The 19,477-nt window shown below is 38.7% G+C and overlaps 1 protein-coding gene across 1 annotated transcript in view; it reads left to right on the forward strand.

Annotated features, from left to right (window-relative positions):
- ABCC4 (ATP binding cassette subfamily C member 4 (PEL blood group)) overlaps positions 1-19,477 on the forward strand; it is a 289,286-nt gene that overhangs the window by 261,004 nt on the left and 8,805 nt on the right. Inside the window, exons 27-30 of the mRNA XM_019663851.1 lie at positions 54-143; positions 5,790-5,962; positions 6,389-6,494; positions 15,733-15,867. Coding sequence (XP_019519396.1) covers positions 54-143; positions 5,790-5,962; positions 6,389-6,494; positions 15,733-15,867 — 504 coding nt within the window. The remainder of the gene's footprint in view (positions 1-53; positions 144-5,789; positions 5,963-6,388; positions 6,495-15,732; positions 15,868-19,477) is intronic.

Consider the following 19,477-nt stretch of genomic DNA (forward strand, 5'->3'; position numbering starts at 1 on the left):
AATAAAAGGAAAAGAGGCTACAGTAATAACATTCACTCTTTTGGGATATTTAGGAACCTGTTTTATTCACTGGAACAATGAGGAAAAACCTGGATCCCTTTAATGAGCATACAGATGAGGAACTGTGGAATGCCTTAAAAGAGGTAATTTATAAAATGTAATTAACTTGTTAGCATCAGTATATATGTATATGCATTTGTAGAATTGCAAGTAATTAAGAGGGAGCTTTTTGGTTTAACTGACTTGTTCACCCCTAAAAGAACATTGATCACATGGATACACTTAAACTATGTATATTGATGATGATGACAACCAGAAATATAGTGCCTGATGTTCTCATTTTAACGTTTTTCCTGGAACCCAAAGCAACTAGATACATTATCTTATTTGCCCTTAGCAGAGCACTAAACTAGAAGTTATAATTATGGGTTCAAATTCTATTAGTGACCTAATGGCTAATTAGTTACCCTGCAACATTCATTTTACTCCTCTGGTCTTAGGGAACATCTACTAAGTAGAGACATTAATAGATTTTTTTATTATTAACTAAAAGATGAATGAGGCTATACCAATAAAATACTCTGAAGTTTTATAAGAAATTGTTTATAAAGGTAAATTACAGTTAGAATGTGATCAGAATTATTTATTGGCAAACAAGTTTTAATGCTGCAGAGAGAATGCAGGTAAAAGACCCCTGGAGCTTTTGCTATATCGGTTTTTATACCGATATATTAATTTCTAGAGTATTTTCTATTATTTGTGTTGTGTTTCCCTTTGGACTACATCTTTGAATTTTTTCTCTTTTTGCATGAAAAGTATTTTGAATGTTAAGTAAGGTGTTATTGGTTTGTATATTTTAATGCTCCTTATTTTGTCCGTTCAGCCTAGTTCTGCAAATTGATTCTAAGCCACTGGATGGCAGAAACCATATCTAGATTTCTAAATCATAGACAGGCTTCTCATCCCTCATAGGACCTAGCTCAGTCTTTTGCTTTTGAGATGTAAGCACTTAATAAACCTGCACTGAATATTTATTAACATTCTCTGAATGTTAATAAATTTCAGAGAAGTTTAGCTCATTTCTTTAAAAAAAGACAAAAAAAAAACAACCCACGAATCTCAGTGATCAATTGCTCACATTGTTGTTGCTTTGAATCTGCGTTTGGCATTTCATGTCACCCTTCCGGGGAGCCCTGACTGTGAACAACCAGATTTGGAGGCCCAACAATTTCCTGCCAGTAATTCTTGTTTCTGCAGGCATGTCAGCACTGTGTCTTCACACACCCACCCTGCTTTCCAGCAACTGTGGGGATTTTATTTTTCTAAATTAGGCCAACTACTTCACCTTCTTCTACTTGGAAAGCTCTGGACCTCTGATTTCATTTGAGTCTTTCTCCAGTGAAATTCTAGAAGAGGTGGGGAGAACAGTTAACCGTTAAATATAAAGAAAAGATAGGATGGTCTACTGCTCTTGAACTCTCAGGGCCCACTTAATGGTGTAATTGTGACACACCTTTAAAAAACAGGAATTACTGGTGAATTATTTTTTCTGTTTGTTTCAGAGCTTGAGATCACCCTTCTCAGATTCAGATAGGAAAACACTCTAGAAACACATTGCTCCATGGATAGTGAGGAAAGGTTAATTGGGAGAGACATCCTGTCAAAAACTATCTTCAAACTTGGCTGTAACTAGTACTTATTTCATCGGTAGGAGCCAAAATTAAAATTTAGTAGCCTCTCAGAATTCTAAAAATGATGAGATGGTGAAAGTGGTTGATGATATTAAGATCTACCTTTATTTAAGCTACATTGGAACTTTCTGTGAATAGAAATAAACTTGAATTTAGTTCACAAAGTGAAGTCAGTGGTTTCCGTGTATTACTTCTGGAATTGACCTTGTTGCCTCAGTGACACCTCTCTGAGTGGGAAGCCATCCCATTATTGTGTTTCTCTAGGAATTATTTCTTTATGACTTTTGTATGTTTTTTCAATGAAAGATTTGGTATCCTAATTTTTAGAAAATTTACCAAATCTTTCATTGAAAAAAACATATAAAGCAATGAGGTCAAATTTTAGGTGGGCTAAAATCCCTGGTCAGTTGGTTTATGAATGATGCCAAAATGGAACCGGGAGCCCAAACTCATAGGGTTAGCTTAAGGAGTCAGTACGAGGGCACTACATTTTTCCTTTTACAAAGTTCAAATAAAAGGAAAAGATGCTTTTAAAAAAAATTTTTTTTAATTCTTCTTAGTTCTGCCGCCTCCTTCTCCCAGAGATGGACATTAGGAGGGGAGACAGATCTGTGGATGTTGTTCGCCTCTTCTTGGTTATTCTCTAAAATATGCTGAAAAGACTTTTTTCTAATTTCTAATGTACTGAAAAATAGCCAGCTGTATAAACTAAAGGAAGTTCATTAGAAATTAGTGCTGATTGGGCAGCCTAAAAAGCAATGGCAGCTCTACAATTATAGCTAATGGCTACACATAAAGCAGTTTATCAGTAAAAGATCAAAAGATGCAAGACTATATTATCTATATGTATATAGTCTCAGTCCTGATAAATTCAAAGAAAAATACAGCAGACCATGGAGACTGACTGCAATATTAATAATAGATGATATCTGTTGATCTCTTGCTTTATATCAAGCACTGTTGGAAACCCTACACGTGCTGATTCATACTCCAACAATGTTGCGAGGTAGACATCTTTATTATGATATTATTATAGTCTTATTTACAAGTTAGGAAGCTAAGATAGAGAAAGTTCAGGAACTTGCTCACTTGGCAGAGCCAGATGGGACTCATGCCCAGGCTGTCTAGCTTCAAGATCCCAATTTTTTATTTTAAAATTTTCATATCACAGGGAAGTCAAATAGCCTGACTGAACACACATATGCCGTTCACCTAGATTCACTAGTTGTTAATATTTTGCCACATTCACTTTATCTCTGCTACAGTCTGTATTGTGCTGAACTGTTTGAAAGTTGCAGAAATTTTCATTAAAAGTTGCAATTCACCCTTATATATGTAAATATATACCTTATAGGAACAAGGCATTGTCCTACATAATATAGTTATCTCACTCAAGAAATTTACTAGTAATATTACGCCGTTATCTAATGTTTTCAAATTCTCCAGTTGTAACCCTAGTTACTATGTTATACTGCCTTAAGTCTCTTTTTCTCAGTTCTAATACATAATTATAACATAAATGTCTGATAACACTACAGGGGGCCTTCACATTTGTGTCATTCTCATAACCATCCCCGATTTGTAAATGAAGACAAAAGTCTCAGAAAACGGTGTTTTCTGGAACACATGTTCATTGCACTTGATCTCACAACCTTTACTCCTTGTCAGGCAGATATGGACAGTCTGAACAAGGTTCCAAAACCAAATTAGTGATTAATGTCATCCGAGTTGGGCAGATGTGAGATTATTTCTTCAAAGCCAGGGTGTCAGTCTTAAGATAGACCAGTTTGCATTCACAAGAGTTACCAGTCAGCTCAGCAGGAAAAGCTGATCAAGGCCTTGCCACTATCATACTTTCGATCAGTCCCATCATCTGCGGCGCAGAGCTATGAATATGTGTCAGAAAAAGAATACTTAGAAAGCCCTATTCCTTGGGCTTTGGAATTCCTTGGAGGGGGATTGACTAAGTTGACATCTTCCATTTTAGAATTTTCAGTATGAGGACTTGCACCACAATTCACATCTTACACTTAAGATTTTATATACCTTTTTGCTAGTTGGGAGGGGGTGGGGATAAAGGAAAAAAGGAAGGGACAAGACAATACAAATTGGTAACTTCAATATGGCCTCAGGGATAGAAAAGACAGTCTGGGGAATATAATCAATAATGTTGTAAATATATTTTAGGGGACCAGATGGATTCATGTCTTGTTAGGGAGACCACTTCATAGACGATGTAGAGGCCTGACCACCGCACTGTATATCTGAAGCTGATGTTGAATAATATTGTATGTCAACTATAATTATTTATATACACACACACACACACACACACATATACACACATATACACATATAGTCACGGGATGTGAAGTAGAGTGTGGCAATGGAGTCAATGGAATTGTAATAGATAAGTATGATATTGGGGGTGGGAGGGCAGTAGATGGGGAGAGGGGTGGTTTCTTTTGAGGGGTGAAAAGGATAACTATTACATTGTTCTGTACACCTGAAACTAATAATAAAAAATAAAAAGATTTTGTATGCCTTCCATGCTAATGCTAAGTACCAATACCATATTTAATCCTAACTCAGAATTTCAGTTTGTTAGGATTGGACTTCCATCACGAACACAACTCAAGGTCACATTCACAAGTGCTTCAGGGTTTAGGATATCATGAAAACGTTGCCCACTTACCTTTGGTGTTTTGTTATTTAACATTGTAATTCTGTGTCCCTGCTTATCGGCTATCACTCATCAACCTGTTAATTTCTTAATTCGAAGTTATTTACTTTTTCTTCTTTATCTCAAGTGTAGCCTGAGTTTAGTTTTTGCTCCATAAAATTTCTCCAAAATAGTCATTGAACTGAGCTCTACCACCCTGTATAGTTTCAGTTTATCTTTGGTGATTAAGTGTTTGTTTTTTAAAAAAAAGAAAAAAAAACTTATAATGATTACAATTTTTTGAAGAGAGATTAATATAAACACCACCTATCACCATAGTCTGGGGGAAATAAGATGTTATGCTGTGCCATGTTTTCCATGAGTTTTCATTCACTGAAAAACATTTCTGAGATTGAAATAAATACACTTGACTAGTCTAGCAATATGGGATTAGATTTGGGAAAGAACCATCACTAAAATCGACTCCAGATTTACTAATATATAAAATGCAGTTTGCCAATGTGTGAATTTGAATTTTTTTTAACTTAAAACCTTCCAAAAGAGCAAGGTACTGATAAGATTATATCTTTAGAGAGCCATACTTCCTGCAATAATTAAAAAAAAAGTTTCTCTTTACTGTACTCACTACTTTGCAAAATATATTTTCAGGAAACTTGATTCAACCATAAAGATGCTTTTAACTTTTCTGTTAAAGTTACTACATCGCTAAAGTTATTACTTCTGTTAGACTACACTGGGAGATACGGCGTCATTTTTTGAGAGACTTCCTTACCTAATCCCTGGGAGGAGTTCCTGGTGCATCTCTTGTACCAGCAATGGGGACACTGAGGTGATTTCTTTTCACCAGCTTTATTGAGGTATAATTTACATACCAGAAAATTCCCCCCTTGTAAGTGTGTGATTCAGTGATGTTGGTAAATCACAATCTAGTTATAGAACATTTCTATCGCCCCCAAAATTTCCCTGTGCCCATTTACAGTTAACCCTTAGTCGCTAGGCAACCACTGTTCTGCATTTTGTCTCTATAAATTCCTGTAGTTAACTTTTAACTAAAAATTAAGAAGGAACATTTTACATTTTTCTATATTTTACCTTGAGAATAATTTTAGTTAACATACTGTATATGTTTTAATGAAATTGGCACACCATGAACAGACTGTGCCTACTGATGGCAATCCAGAAGAATCTTGATTCCCATTAAGTTTGTGCTCTTAAGTCAATGTTTCTGTCCTGAGTTGACTCGACCATCTTTCTCAGTGAACACTAACTGGAAGTAACACTCCCTGTCGCATAACCATCCACAAAAAATACCGAGGTCCCAAAGATTTCAAAGCTCTAATGCCTAGGAAGCTTATCTACTGCAGTAGTAATTTGTTTAGAAAAAAAAAAAAACATTATTCTTTCTACATCCACAGGTACAACTTAAAGAAGCCATTGAAGATCTTCCTGGTAAAATGGATACAGAATTAGCAGAATCCGGGTCGAACTTCAGTGTCGGACAGAGACAGTTGGTATGCCTTGCCAGGGCTATTCTCAGGAAAAATCGGATATTGATAATTGATGAAGCAACAGCAAATGTGGATCTAAGGTATGGAGCTGAGTTGCACGTAGTCCTGAATCCAAGTTTTAAATGTGGTAAAATAAGAAACACTGAGTTGAAGCTGAGAAATTTTTCTAAGTACTCTCTTTGCTCCAAAGGTATTTTTTGATAACATTAATTATGGCAAACAGGAAGAAACCAAAACTTGTTATACAGTGTTAATAATATTAGGCATCCTAAGAGAGCTTAATTTCAAAATTCAACTCCTCATAGTTTCAAGCAATTTAAAGGGAAGAATATTTTCCATTGTTTTATGAAAAATAGTAAATTTCTAAATAGACTTTATACTTAGTTTTTAAAGAACAAGATCATGCTTAAAGTGTTGATTTTTAAAAACATTATAAAAATATCATGTGATCTTTTTAAGTCTTAAATTTGTCTTCACTGAACTAAATTCAACTTCTTTGACTCCAGAACTGATGAGTTAATACAAAAAAAAATCCGTGAGAAATTTGCCCAGTGCACTGTGCTAACCATTGCACACAGGTTGAACACCATTATCGACAGCGACAAGATTATGGTAAGAACTTCACCTGTGGAATTCCAGTTTCCATTTATGTTCAATTTTCATCTTATGCTTTCTTGGGAAGCTTGATAGAAACCTCTAGTAAGGTAATGTTCTGTTAATTTTCTTCACATTCCTGACAATAATTCAGATACTTCTTACATATTCAGAATGTGGTATTAAATAATACATCCAGTAATTTCATATTTTCATACTAAAAGCTTAGTTGGATTTTCATTTTCCTTTAAGATGGCCAACCATGAAAATATTCCAAATCCAAGATAAGGCTTCATATTACAGGGTGATAGAACATAGTCATTTTTTCTGTGTCACAGTTGTTTTAGCATTTTGGATTTCCTTAATCAAAAATTGAGCCTTCCATCTAGATTGCCAAGAGGTTGCTGGGTAAGGTTGCAGAATCTCTCAGCTGTTGGGAGGTTCACAAGATGTGTTTTAGGGGGAGTCTATGAGAAGAAAAGGCCTACTCAGAAAAACAATGTATTTCAGCAGAAAGGATTTAATATAGGAAATTTGTTACATAGGAATTGGAGGGCTGGAAGAATGAAAGGGAATAATTTTAGGAAGCAGCTACAGTGCCCCAGGACAGATCACCAGACCTAGGAATCTAAGGAGAGCTCAGACCTCCAAGAGGGGACCGCTGCCCAGCTGCTGGTCATATAGGTGAGGGAGGGAGCAGGCGTGGGCAGGCTCGTTTTCAATGTGCTGACAGAAGATGGAGGCTGGAGCCAGATCCCACTGCTGGGGTGATGCTGGTACAGGTGACAGAAACCAGGCAGACCATTTACTGTGTCCCACCTTCAGTCTCTTTCTGGTGCCCCCTACTGGAAGAACCTAACAACTGACCAAAGAGCCTCTGAAATGTGGTTTGTAGAGACCCAGTCCCAGCATCACAGATGAGAGTGCAGAAAGAAAGGGAGGCCTGGGACTGAGAGACGGTAGGGAAACAGCCAGTACGTCTCTTACACAGTAGATCCAAGTACTGCACACATGGCAGGTTCCATACTTTGCTGTCTGGTCATGTCTAGTACCTTCTGTCCAGGTTTGATTTGCTCTTTCTCCCTTAGTAATTCAGTCTTTTCCTTCCTTATCTTTATTTCCTTCTTCCTCCCTCCCTTTTTTCTCTCTCTTCTCATTCCTCCTCTTTTTTTCTTTTTTCCTCTGTTACTTGCTTAGTTTCAGTAAATCTTAGAATGTGGTTTTATAAAATGAAAAGGAAATCATCCTTTCAAGGAAAAATCTTTGACTGCAGATAAGCCCAAAGGACATAATTTTTTTTCAGGCTATAGACAGATTTTTATCCATCCTGTGGATGTTAACTGTTGTCACTGACAGCACAATATCCAGTGATGCTCTGATTAGTAATAAAGAAGTAAATACTGGTAGACAAAGAAGGCCTGTGTAGTGCATGAGAGGCAATTGATGGAGTTAACCAGTGGTGTTTTTATGGTCCATACAAAACAGGTTAAACGATCAGAAATAAATGGCCACTAATATCCAAACTTCCTTATGTCCAATGGTAATGGAGCTGTTCTTTCTTGATTTCTTGGGTAATTTCTGGAATATTACCTCCTACTGTACTTCACATGCATTGTCAGAGGCATCACCCACAGGGTCATTGAGAAGATACCAGCCTGTCATCATTGAAGCAGTGCCGTTAGCCTTGTCACCTGCCAGAGCTGGACGTGTACAGGAATGAGCACTGGCGAAGTATACCACAGGAATGGGGCATTTGCATCCAAAAGGATGCTTTAGGCTTCAAGCAGTGCTATTGGTCATCTGGACTAGGACACTGCAGCAAGAGGCAGGTCACTCCAGCAGACATTTATTTGTGAGTGACCTTGTGACCTTCCAAGTTTACAAGACAGTGACTCTTACTAGATTCCATAAACACTGTTTAGCACCAAGCATCCTTAGTCCTTCAATTTGTGTTCTTGAATTGGAAAATAATCTTTCATTTCTGCTTTTTACCTGTTATAATACTTTGTTGTTCTTATCTCTAGCATTATGTTTTGCAGACAGTCCCCCAAAGCATCTTACTTCCACAATAAATGAATGATGCTGTGAAGTTTACCTGTTTCAAGCACACAGGCTGCTTTAAATGCAGCAGCAGAAAGACGGCTTCATCTCCAGCCTAGTTGGGGGTCCATTCAAATAAAATCTTTGCTCCTAAATATACCATATAGATTTATTTTTGGTTTTTGGTATTACAACATTGATAGTTAGAAGCTTCCTTTTATTATAGAATACTTAGAAATACTGTTACCGTGGAACATATGGTCAGTTCCAGGAAGGACAGAATTTGGTAAAAATGTCAGCTGGTCACTCCTAAATCTTATCCATCAGCACTTGACCCTCAGACCTAGATGTCTAGTTCACGAGTATCCCTTTAACCAGTCAGTTTGGTTGCCATTATCAAAATGTGTTCATTTGTTTAATGCTATACTTACCAGCATCTCCTAGTAAATTTTGAGAACCTCAAATTTTTCTCTCTTGATGATTGTCTTTGGTCAAATCCTTAATGTGGTTTTACAAAGTAATTTATAGCCTGGCCCCTCCCACCTTTCTAGCCTTGTCCCACTCTGCTTTCTCTCTGTCCTCTGCAGTTAAAACCACATTGACCGCCTTTCAGTTCTCCAAAGGCAGTCTTCACTCTCACTTTTACAGTTGTGCCCTCTCCCCACTGGACGTTGGTGGCTTAGACTGAAGTGCTAGCAGTGGAGGTGGTGAGATGGTTGGGCTAGGAGTAGATAATGAAGTAGAGCCAAGCCGACTGATGGATTGAATGTGGGACATGTGGGAAGAGAGATGAGTCAGTACTGGTTGCTAGGTGTAGGACCAGAGCATCTGGGTGAACAGGGAAGGCTGAGCGAGAAGTCGATTTAGAAAAGGGAAATGCAAGGGTTCTCTTTAGAGCATATTACCTTTGCAGTGACTGACCTTGTTTTCTGTGGTGGACCTTGCATGTCAACATGGAGCTGCCCTTCCTACTCCCAGCTCCAGTCTTGAGAGACCTTCATTGTAGCACTCCATGGCTACGAGGTCTTCGGTGGTGTCACAGGGAGGTCTCACCAGGAGATGTAAACTTGGCCACTTATTTACATCTTGGTCAGAGCTGGTTTCTGTTGCTGACTGCTTTATAGGGAATGGTAGAATTAGACCATAGGGGACTCCAGAGACATACATCGATTCCCTACCTTCAGAGCTGAGATACACCCCAGGTATAAACCTTCTATTTTATTCTAGAGCTTCTGATTTCCAATTGGCTTTCAATTCAGCAAAATGCCATAAATAATGTTCTTTCTCAAACTTTTGATATTTGAAGCAATTTGTTTTTCTTGCTTGCTTTAGAAACACCTATTTCCTTTCCAGAAGAGAAGTGATTTGTCTTTTCTGTTATTCGAAGGCTGTAAGGACATAAAGACAAGTCAATCAACTGCAAAGCCTAATGCTCCAGAGGGTGGGTGGCCAGCCTGGGTAGTGGCTGGGGAAGTGACAGATGCTAATGAAGGGCATAACCAGCAGTGTTGTCATCATAAAGTCATGTAATTGCAAGTGCTTAAGGTGTAATAATTACATTTTGTTGCACTGGTGAATACTTCTGCACAAAGACGATGGATATGGTTTTGTTGACTGTAAGTAAATCAAACAAAAGGCTTGTTGGGAAACAACTGTGACCTAATTAATAGCTTTGTTTATGTGTTGGCTCTCCAAAGGGATTTATCCAGTTTTGGTTCATTAAGCGTCATTAGTGTGTTAGGCTTAGGATTCTATTTTACAAAGACGTTCTCTCAATTCTAACTTTATTAAACATGATGTAGTTGTAATGACAGCTAATTGAATCTTCCTCGTTTGCTCAGTTGCCACAAAACAGTGGAGCAAGACAGACACATTAGAAATCCTTTCTTCTAATACTCACCATATCTCTACATTAAAGACGGCTTCTTCCCTGTAGTCTTTAGGATTAGCTGGTTACTTGTGACCTGTTTTCAGCCAATAGCACAGCCTTTTATTCCAATCCCTGCACACTCCAGTCTTTATAACACCCTGGACCCTCCCTAGTAACGTGAGCAAAAGAAGCGTGTGAAAATCTGCCGGTTCCCTAACAAAATTGTTGCCTGTGTTGAACGTTTTCACTGTCAGCAGTTAGAGAATGCTTTGGGAATGAATTCTGGAGAACCGAAACCGGGGCTAAGGGACTCAGATTCCATCTCTTATGTTTTATAGGTAATCTTATGATTTTATAACCTTTAGCTTTCTTCCTAAGCTCAAACCTCTTTTTAGTAGAGTTTTTACCTAGAGAAATCAACACTAGAATCTGTTTTAACATACCCACCTGGAAAAGCACAAAAACAACTCAAAGCTAATTAGAGTTTTATTTCAGTTCTATTTTTCATCTTCATGGAACTTTTCTTTAATAAGCTTACATGGCCACAGTTAGAACATTGCAGAAGAGAAAATCTCCTTCAAAAATAGGCCAAGAGATTTTATTCATGTTCACAAGAGGAAAATAGCTAATACGTAGAAAGCGCAATATGAGGGAAGAAATATTTTATGGGTGGGGGGCTTACCTACAATAGCAGGAGCTTTAGGGGAGCAGCTGTGGAGGTCACTGTGACTTAATCTTCATCCTCCCCCGGTGAGAAAAATGACTTGCCACTTCAATACCTAAGAAAGGATTTTGAGAATACTTGCCCCAGTATCTTGCCACAGAGAAAATCACAGGCACCCATTTTTCCAATCGAGGGACACAACTTCCAAGATTGGATAACTGTTCCTATGCCCCTTTGTCACCAGGCAGCCAAAAGCAGACCTCCGACACTCAGAACTTCCCCTTCCCACTCTATTTGGTGCTAAGTGGGACCTTGCTTTATTGCTGGCCACCATATTGAATGCTGTTCCAGGAATCTCTTTTTTATTGTCAGGCTTTCCCTCCACCCTGAACTGCCCCCACCTCTCCATGCAGCCAGCCACCTATCACCGATGGCACCCTGTCAAATAATTAAAATGGATTAAGTTATTTTGCAATGGGCCCATTTATTTTTTATATCTAGGACAGCTACCTGGAATATTTGCAGATACACAGGCCGGATAAACACATCCTCATTAGCTTATGTAACTGACTGACTCATCCAACATAATGTATTGGTCCTTCACCTACTAGAGAGCAGCAAGAGATTTGAGGGCGTTCCTCGAGAGATCCTGGGGCCAAGGGGATGTTATCACATTGACTTAAATGTGTGGCGTAGTTTATAGTTGAACGTGGGTTCTAAGAAGAGGGGAGCCACAGCAGGAGGTTTCAGGAGGCATTTCTTAGATACAAAGGCTAGTAAAATAAAAATTCAAGATTATATCTACTTATGTGTGCAAAAAGAAAATTTGGAGTTGCTTTATGTTTACTTATTCTAAAAGATCTAGAATCTTTGATCAAACCAGGAAATGTGAAGGCTAAGTGGGTAAAATGCTATTCCTGGTTTTCTTCAGTCTGCATCCCAAGGCAGCCCTTGTAGCACCTGGCTCTAGTGTTGGCAGCACTGTACCCCTCACTCCTCCCAGCGCTGCCTCCTCTCTGCCTATCCCTTCTCTTCTTTCTCTTTTCCGGTGTTTGATATAAATGAGTTTCAAGCCTCCATACTCAGCCCTGGTCTATCTCTCCCTCATTTTTCCTCTCCCTCTTGCCCATAGCCATCAACCTGAGGCCTGTGGTCCTCCAAGTCTGTATCCCTAATCCTATAATTCCTACATCCCACTGTTTTAGCAAGCTAGACCCTTTCCCCCCTTGATTGCAACCTGTCGTCTTGCCAGACTGCACCACCGGGCAGTCACCCAGTCATGCCCTGAATTCAGTTTCCTTTGTATTTAACTTTCAGCCAACAAGTTTTTGGTGCAATGCCATGTACAATGTCAGGGCCTGGAGGTGTCACAGCGAACAAGGGAAACCACATGACCCTGCCCTTGAGGAGCTGACAGGCTTGCCTTCATGGCCCATGCTGTGCCCTGTATCTGGAATGGCCTCTATCCAGCCACCTACCTCCATTTCTGCATGTTCAAGTCTATCCATTCTTCAAGACCCAGTTCACTGCTCTCTCACCTTCTTGAAGTTCGTCTTCAGAACCTCTGGCCAGAAACCATCTCTCCTACTGCTAACCTTCTCCTTGTTGTGCTTTTTTTCTTGCATTATAGACACTTGAGGATTTTTTTTCTCTTTCTTCTTTTAGTAAAGGCAGAGGCTGTGACATAACATATCTTTGCCCATTCCACAGCATCTAGCATCACAACATGAATGCAGTTAAGTATGCAATAAATGTTTGCTGAATAAATTCAAGAATTAATGAGAAAGTTTTCTTAAATTTCCCTCAAATGTGTTTTGGCCATGTGTTAACTTGCTCTTTATTAATCTTGGTAGTTTAATAAAATCGGTTCTCTTTTTCTGTGAGTATATTCCAGGCACACAGTAAATAATTGAAGCCCCAAGTATAATAAAATTATACAGTGGAAAGCAGACAGGGGAAATGTTTATGCTTCTAGGCATATTTTCTTAAATTATACAAAGTTAATATAAGATAGTACCCATATGGAAAGGTCTCTTAGAAAATTGAATGTTAAAATTCTCATCTCCCTTATTTTATTTCTGATAATAAACAGTATCTTTTTCTGGGTACTCACATAGAGAGGAAAGAATACAGGTTCAGACCTGGGTTCAAATCTCATCTCTGCCATCTACTGATTCTGCAGCCTCGGCCAAGTTATTTAACTGCACCTCAGTCTTCATCTCTGGCTGTGAGCTTCTTGACAGACTGTGTCTTGCTTATCTTTGAATCTCCCATTCTGAGAACAGTGCTTTGGTAATAGGTACTCACTTAATACTTACTGGATGGATGGATGGATGGATGGATGGATGGATGGATGGATGGATGAATATTATGTACTATGTCTACTCTAAAGAACCAACAATGATGCTGTAAAACATGCGGCACAGTGAATGCTTAACCCATAGCTATTTTTATTCTTTTCAAATTCAGAAGACTGCTGTTTTCATGATGGGGTGATGTTATGGATCTTCTAGTAGCTATACTCTTTGTTACATGGCATCCGTATGTCAGGGCATCTCATCTCTCAAACCTTGTGAATTCATCCATTTAGGGCTACACTAATGTAGCTTATTTTAAGATACTGTATTTTGTTTTAATGCAAGTTAAAAGAGTATTAAAGAGGTATATTTATTTTACGTTTTAAAGTGTTATCTTACAGAAGTTAAAATTTAACTTCTAACAAATTATCAAGCATTATAGCAAATTACCACAGTTCTCTCACCCACCCACCCCCAAAATGGAAAAAAAACCTCTTATAAATATAATGCACAGCCATTACATTGCTAATACTTACAAGGCTCAAAATATTTTGACCAAAACTATCTTTCTGTCATTTATATTGTTAATCCTGTTGCTTTTTGAGAGCATTCTTTTTTTCTGGCTTTGCCTTTTTAGATACTGGGCAATTCTGAGAACTACGCCTCTCAGTGGCATTCCTGTGTTTTCAGACAATAATGCAAGAAAATGGGAAGCTTTTTACTATTCACTCAAATTTGAATAGATAGAAAGTTCGACAGGACCAAATATTAGTAATACTACCATTAAAAATTATGTAAAGTGTTTATAGTCAAAGAACCTCTTTTTCACCAGCTCTGAAGTGGTCATTTTTAAAAGTTTCCTTGTTGCTTTGCTGAATATAAAGGTTTTCACTGTATGAAGTAATTTGATTCACTTATTTACTTAGCCTTTAGCATAGGAGAGACCTGTATTTTCAAATTGCGTTTTCTCTTTCTTCAACATCAGGAGTGGTTTACTCTCTAATGCTATGCTTATGTAAAATTACACATTCAGGGCATCTAAATTGTCAAGCCAAATTATAGGACATTTTAATTAGTATGTGGATGTGACAGATTCAATTATTCTTCACCTCTTTTGAGAAAGCTGCCCTTAGCAGTGATTCACAGTAGTAAACAAAAGATTAACCAGAAAATGCCCTTTGTAAGTGACTTAATAAATGTTTCAGATTAAATACCATGGGACAGAATTAACTGTAATACCTCGATGTGGAAAAACATCCTGTATCCTGCTTAGATTTTCAGCGTATTCTCTTAAGATAAATTTACTTTTAATATGGCCTAAATGAAGAACTAAGTGCCACTTCACATCAGAACTGTTTGTCTAGGTGCATCATTTGAGTCAATTGTTTCAGACTCTTTTTTTCTCTCCAAAGCCATTAACCAAAGCCATTAATAAGTAAAATGCAGAGTTAAGAGCCCCTTCTTCTCCCTTTCAATTTCCAGTGGACATATTAATGAGCAATAAAAGGGCTGGAAGGCAGGCAGCTGAAGAAAGAAAGAAAGGAGCAAGGAAAGATAATTGGGAAACAGATCTTCAGATCCTCTGTGGTTCAGGTTGGGCTGCCCCTGTGTGCTGTGCCATCCGTGATCACTGGAATTCGGAGCTCGATTTCTTAATTGCTTCTTTAGTCTTATCCAAAGAGAAAATTGGTTTTCTGGAGATTTCTTCTGTGCAGAGCAATTATGCTGAAGCTGCTTAGGTAGCAGCTCTTTTAGCCTTTCACTCTCAGAATAATAAACTACAACGGAAGCCAGCTTCAAGGTGTACCTTAATCTTGCTGACAAGGGTTCTGCCCCCCTCACCAGGTGACATATTCCAGGACCCTAAAGAAATTCCAGAAGGATTGACTTCTTTTCCAAATATTACTCAGATTCTGTCAAACCAACTTAGCAATTAATTTTCTCTCAGGTCACTGCCATCTGGTTTGTATAACATCACCTTCCTTTTTAGATAAATTGGGTTTGATTTTCTTAAATCAAGATATTTCCCAACTCTGAATGTATGTATAAATAGCCCTCAAAGCTCAGAGTCTGAGAGCTAAAAGCACTAACAAAATGCACTTGGCAGAATAGAAAATGCCACAGGATTGCTGAGTGCCCATAATCATAGTCTAAAACTTTCGTTTTCTTCCTTTCCTATAACATTATAATAATAAAAGGTCGGGTTTGGCCTTTGTCTGCCTAGTAAAACAGGGTAATCAAACCATTTAAACACCAGCCAGGCCTACCACCCAAATAGATTTTCTCTATTCTTCCTCCCCTGCCCCTTTCCGAAATATTGTCTGAGTTATAATATGTTACTGCAAAACATTGTAGGCTAATGGGTTTCTTTCTGCTGATGAACAGGTTTTGGATTCAGGAAGACTGAAAGAATATGATGAGCCATATGTTTTGCTGCAAGATAAAGAAAGCCTCTTTTACAAGATGGTGCAACAACTGGGCAAGGCCGAAGCTGCTGCCCTCACCGAAACAGCAAAACAGGTGAGCGCGCCGCAAGGAGTGGTAATTAACGTTCATCTCAACAGTTCCCTCCTTGCAATCTGGCACCAGGGGTTCGGTAACAAGCACTCTGTGCCCTTTTCAATTATAAGCCTCCAGAGACACAGCTTCATTACTGGGTCTTAACAACACGTCCCAGGTTGAAGTCAGGTCTGCTAAGACTCGGCAGACATGGTGGGGTGTGTGTATGTTCATGTGTGCAAGCCTGCGTGTGTGCCTAAGAGAGATTTCAGATGGGACTTTTCACACCTTTGGACGCTGAGCTCAGATTCTCGTAGAGCGCATAATACTCACATTTTGCAGGTCCATCGCATTTCATTCTAATTGGTGCTCGGCACATTTGAGATGCAAATGCTGTCAAGGCGCATCCAGACTTCCAGTAAATTTAAGAAACTCAAGACTTTGAGTAAAAATAATGCAGAGTAGTATTCATTGGGTCTAGAAAGATCTACTAGGGAAATGTGAAGCTTGCTTTTGTTTTCTTTTTTGTAATTTGTAAGGAAAATGCCTACATGCTACCTGTCACTTTCTCCCTAGGTTTCCCCCCAACTCTTTGTTGTTTAGTATTAGGCACACTTATTCCCCTTATGCTTCCTCTGCCTTCTAGAAGATGCAATTGTCATGAGGACAAATCAATAATTTATAATACCTTAATGTTATAGTCTGAATGGTGCTTGAAAGTTTACAAAGCATTTTCACAGAGATGATGTATGAGAATTTGACACTGTATGTGGCATGAGAAAGGCGCTCAATGAATAACATTTAGATGATATGATGTCTCTGCAACAATGGTGATGGAGTGTCTCATTCTACAGACATGATAACTGAGGTCTGGTTTAAGGGACTTAGCCAATGTCATGCAGCTACCTATAAATCTTTCTGGAACAAAGTGGGAGTTGGATTGATGGAAGGATGGAGGGGAGGAAGGAAGGTGATGATCTAGCCACTTGGGATGCATGGCTTGGGGTGGAATGAGATTCCAACAGTGTGTCATGAGGCTCCCCATCAGAACTGTTTCTCTCTGGACGTTATAATTATGGGCATGTTTTTTCTTCTCACACTTTTCTGCTTTTCCCAGATCTTCACTGTAAATAGAACAAAAGTGTGTAATATTTTAAATATCTATTAAAGACAGCAGACTAACAAAACACGCCCCAGTATCTAACAGTATTTCTGTATGAAAGGTTTTTCCAAAATGTAGCCTCAGTTCTCTTCTGTCACTGTTTTATCTCATTCCTCCTCCTCAGAAATGAAGAGCTGTACCTTCTACTGTCCAATGGGTATTTCTTTGAGTCCTGCTTCCATCCTCAAAACTGTTCAGTAAATGTGTGTGTGTGCGCACACAGTGTTAAGCTGGGCACAAACAGACATGGTAGACGTGCTCCTAATCACTGACAGCATAATCCAAAAAACTGAGAAGAGCAGAGATGCTCATTTTTTCTATGGAGCAATTGATGAGCGAGGAAGAGGCTTGGACACTTGTCGTGTGCCATGCATTGTGCTGTGATACACGTTCTCTTGTCATTCTGCCTGTTCAAGGGCTGAGACTTGGAGAGGGAAAGGAAATTGCCCAGGGTTTCGTAGCTAGCTGAATAATTGGCAGAGTTGGAGTTCAACCCTCGGTTTAGGAATGACAAAGTCTGCATGCTGAACTTTTCCTAAGTACTTACGTTAGGTAGGAAAGCTACATTTGGAGCACTATTCATTTTTATGCCTGAAATTTACAGATGAATTGCTTTCATCTACTGCGTTGTCTCCCAGTCAAAGCGTCTCTCATAAGACCTGATTGATCATTTGGGATTCTCTGTATAATCCAGTCACAACATAGCCAGGAATCTTGCAAACCCTTTTGTTCTTTGACATCAGGCATTTCACATTCAAGAGATGTGTCCCCACCCAAGTGTCAAAGCCTCTATTTTAAAAATGTGTTATATATTATCAAGGCAGTGAGTAATGAGAAAAGATCATAGAATTTTTAGATAGGTCCAGGTAACATAATTCAACACTCTCATTTTACAGATAAGGAAACAGGCCCCTTATAAGGAAGGTGGCCCTATATACGTATATGACTAGCGCTGTACTAGTTTATAGCAGACACAAAATTAGAAATCTGTTCCTCTAGTAAATGTTTTAATTCAAGTATAACATACATATAGAAAAGCACGTAAGTCATAGAGTTAGGAATCTCATGATTCCTGGACCAGTAATCTTGTACTTAATTTAACAATATTAATAGTAAATTACATTTGTGTTATTCTTTATAATTTATTTTGCATGGTTCTCACATATATGATTTCACTTAATCCTCATGGCGGTTCTTTTTTATCCCACTTCATGGGTGAGGAGAGCGGTTAAGGGCTCACCGAAGGTCACAGAGCCAGTCAGTGGAGAGCAGCAGGTGAATCATTGGGTGCATCCCTAGGTACTGCTGCTCCTTGTTTCATGTGGTGTTCTAGGTGGGGCCAGTCCAGCAAGTTCACACGGTGGTAGAGCATCACTCTTGGATTTTGGTCCTACCCTTGGCTCAGGTCACCCTTACAGAAAGAAGAAAATAACATACCTTGATTCTCGTCCCAGTTGAATATCTTCTTGACATTATTTTTGTACATGCTTGGTCCTCCTAGGAGAACAAACTGTCAGACTGTCATCTTTTTAAATGTGCAAGCATCAGATATCAGTGTATCATTCAAAACTGTAACACCAGGAGGATTAGCTAAACCAACAAGCTTTTCATTCTAACAGATTAGAATTCATTTGTTTGAAAAGAAAACTCAACATCTGGGAAAGGGTACTTCCAAGTTATGTTTTCTTGACCACGTAGTTGCTTTTCTGAAAATGTTGGTGCAGACAAGCTGAATCACTCTCCAAATGACCCTTTTAGATGATCCATGAAATTGTGGAGAAAGTACGTTTTAGAGACTTAACATTGAGTGCATTAATTTGCTGGGGCTGCCATAACGGAGTACCACAGACTGGGTGGCTTAAACAACAGAAATTGATTTCCTCACGGTTCTGGAGGCTGGAATTCTGACATCAAGGTGTCAGCAGAATTGGTTTCTTCTAAGGCTCTGTCCTTGGCTTATAAATGTCTCTCTCTGTGTCTTCACGTGGTTTTCCCTCTGTGTCTGCATCCTAATATCCTCCTCTTACAAGAAAGGACACCAGTCATACTAGATTAGGGCCCACCCCCACGACTGCATTTTAACTTAATTGACCCTGTTTCCAAGTACAATTACATCCTGAGGTATTAGAGGGTTGGGGCTTCAACATATAAATTTTTTTTCTTTTTTTTAAATTTTCTTAACATATAAATTTTGACGGGACACAATTCAGCCCATAACAAAGGATACATGCCTGTCATTCATTCTGTTTCATGATGAAGCCGACCTAATTGAGGTTTTAGAAGTTCCTTTGTTCCAAGTGCGTAACTGAGGTGCTATTTTACCTATTTATGAAATGACCAGCTACAACTAAAAAGTTACGAAATCCTAATATCCTAGATTCTAGGATCCTGGGCCAGTTTGAATAAATGAAAGAAGCACTTAGCTGCCACATGGACTTACATGTCACCCAAGGTCTCTGAGCCTGAGTC

Source organism: Hipposideros armiger, unplaced genomic scaffold, assembly GCF_001890085.2.
Source record: "Hipposideros armiger isolate ML-2016 unplaced genomic scaffold, ASM189008v1 scaffold_407, whole genome shotgun sequence".
NCBI classification, from domain to species: domain Eukaryota; kingdom Metazoa; phylum Chordata; class Mammalia; order Chiroptera; family Hipposideridae; genus Hipposideros; species Hipposideros armiger.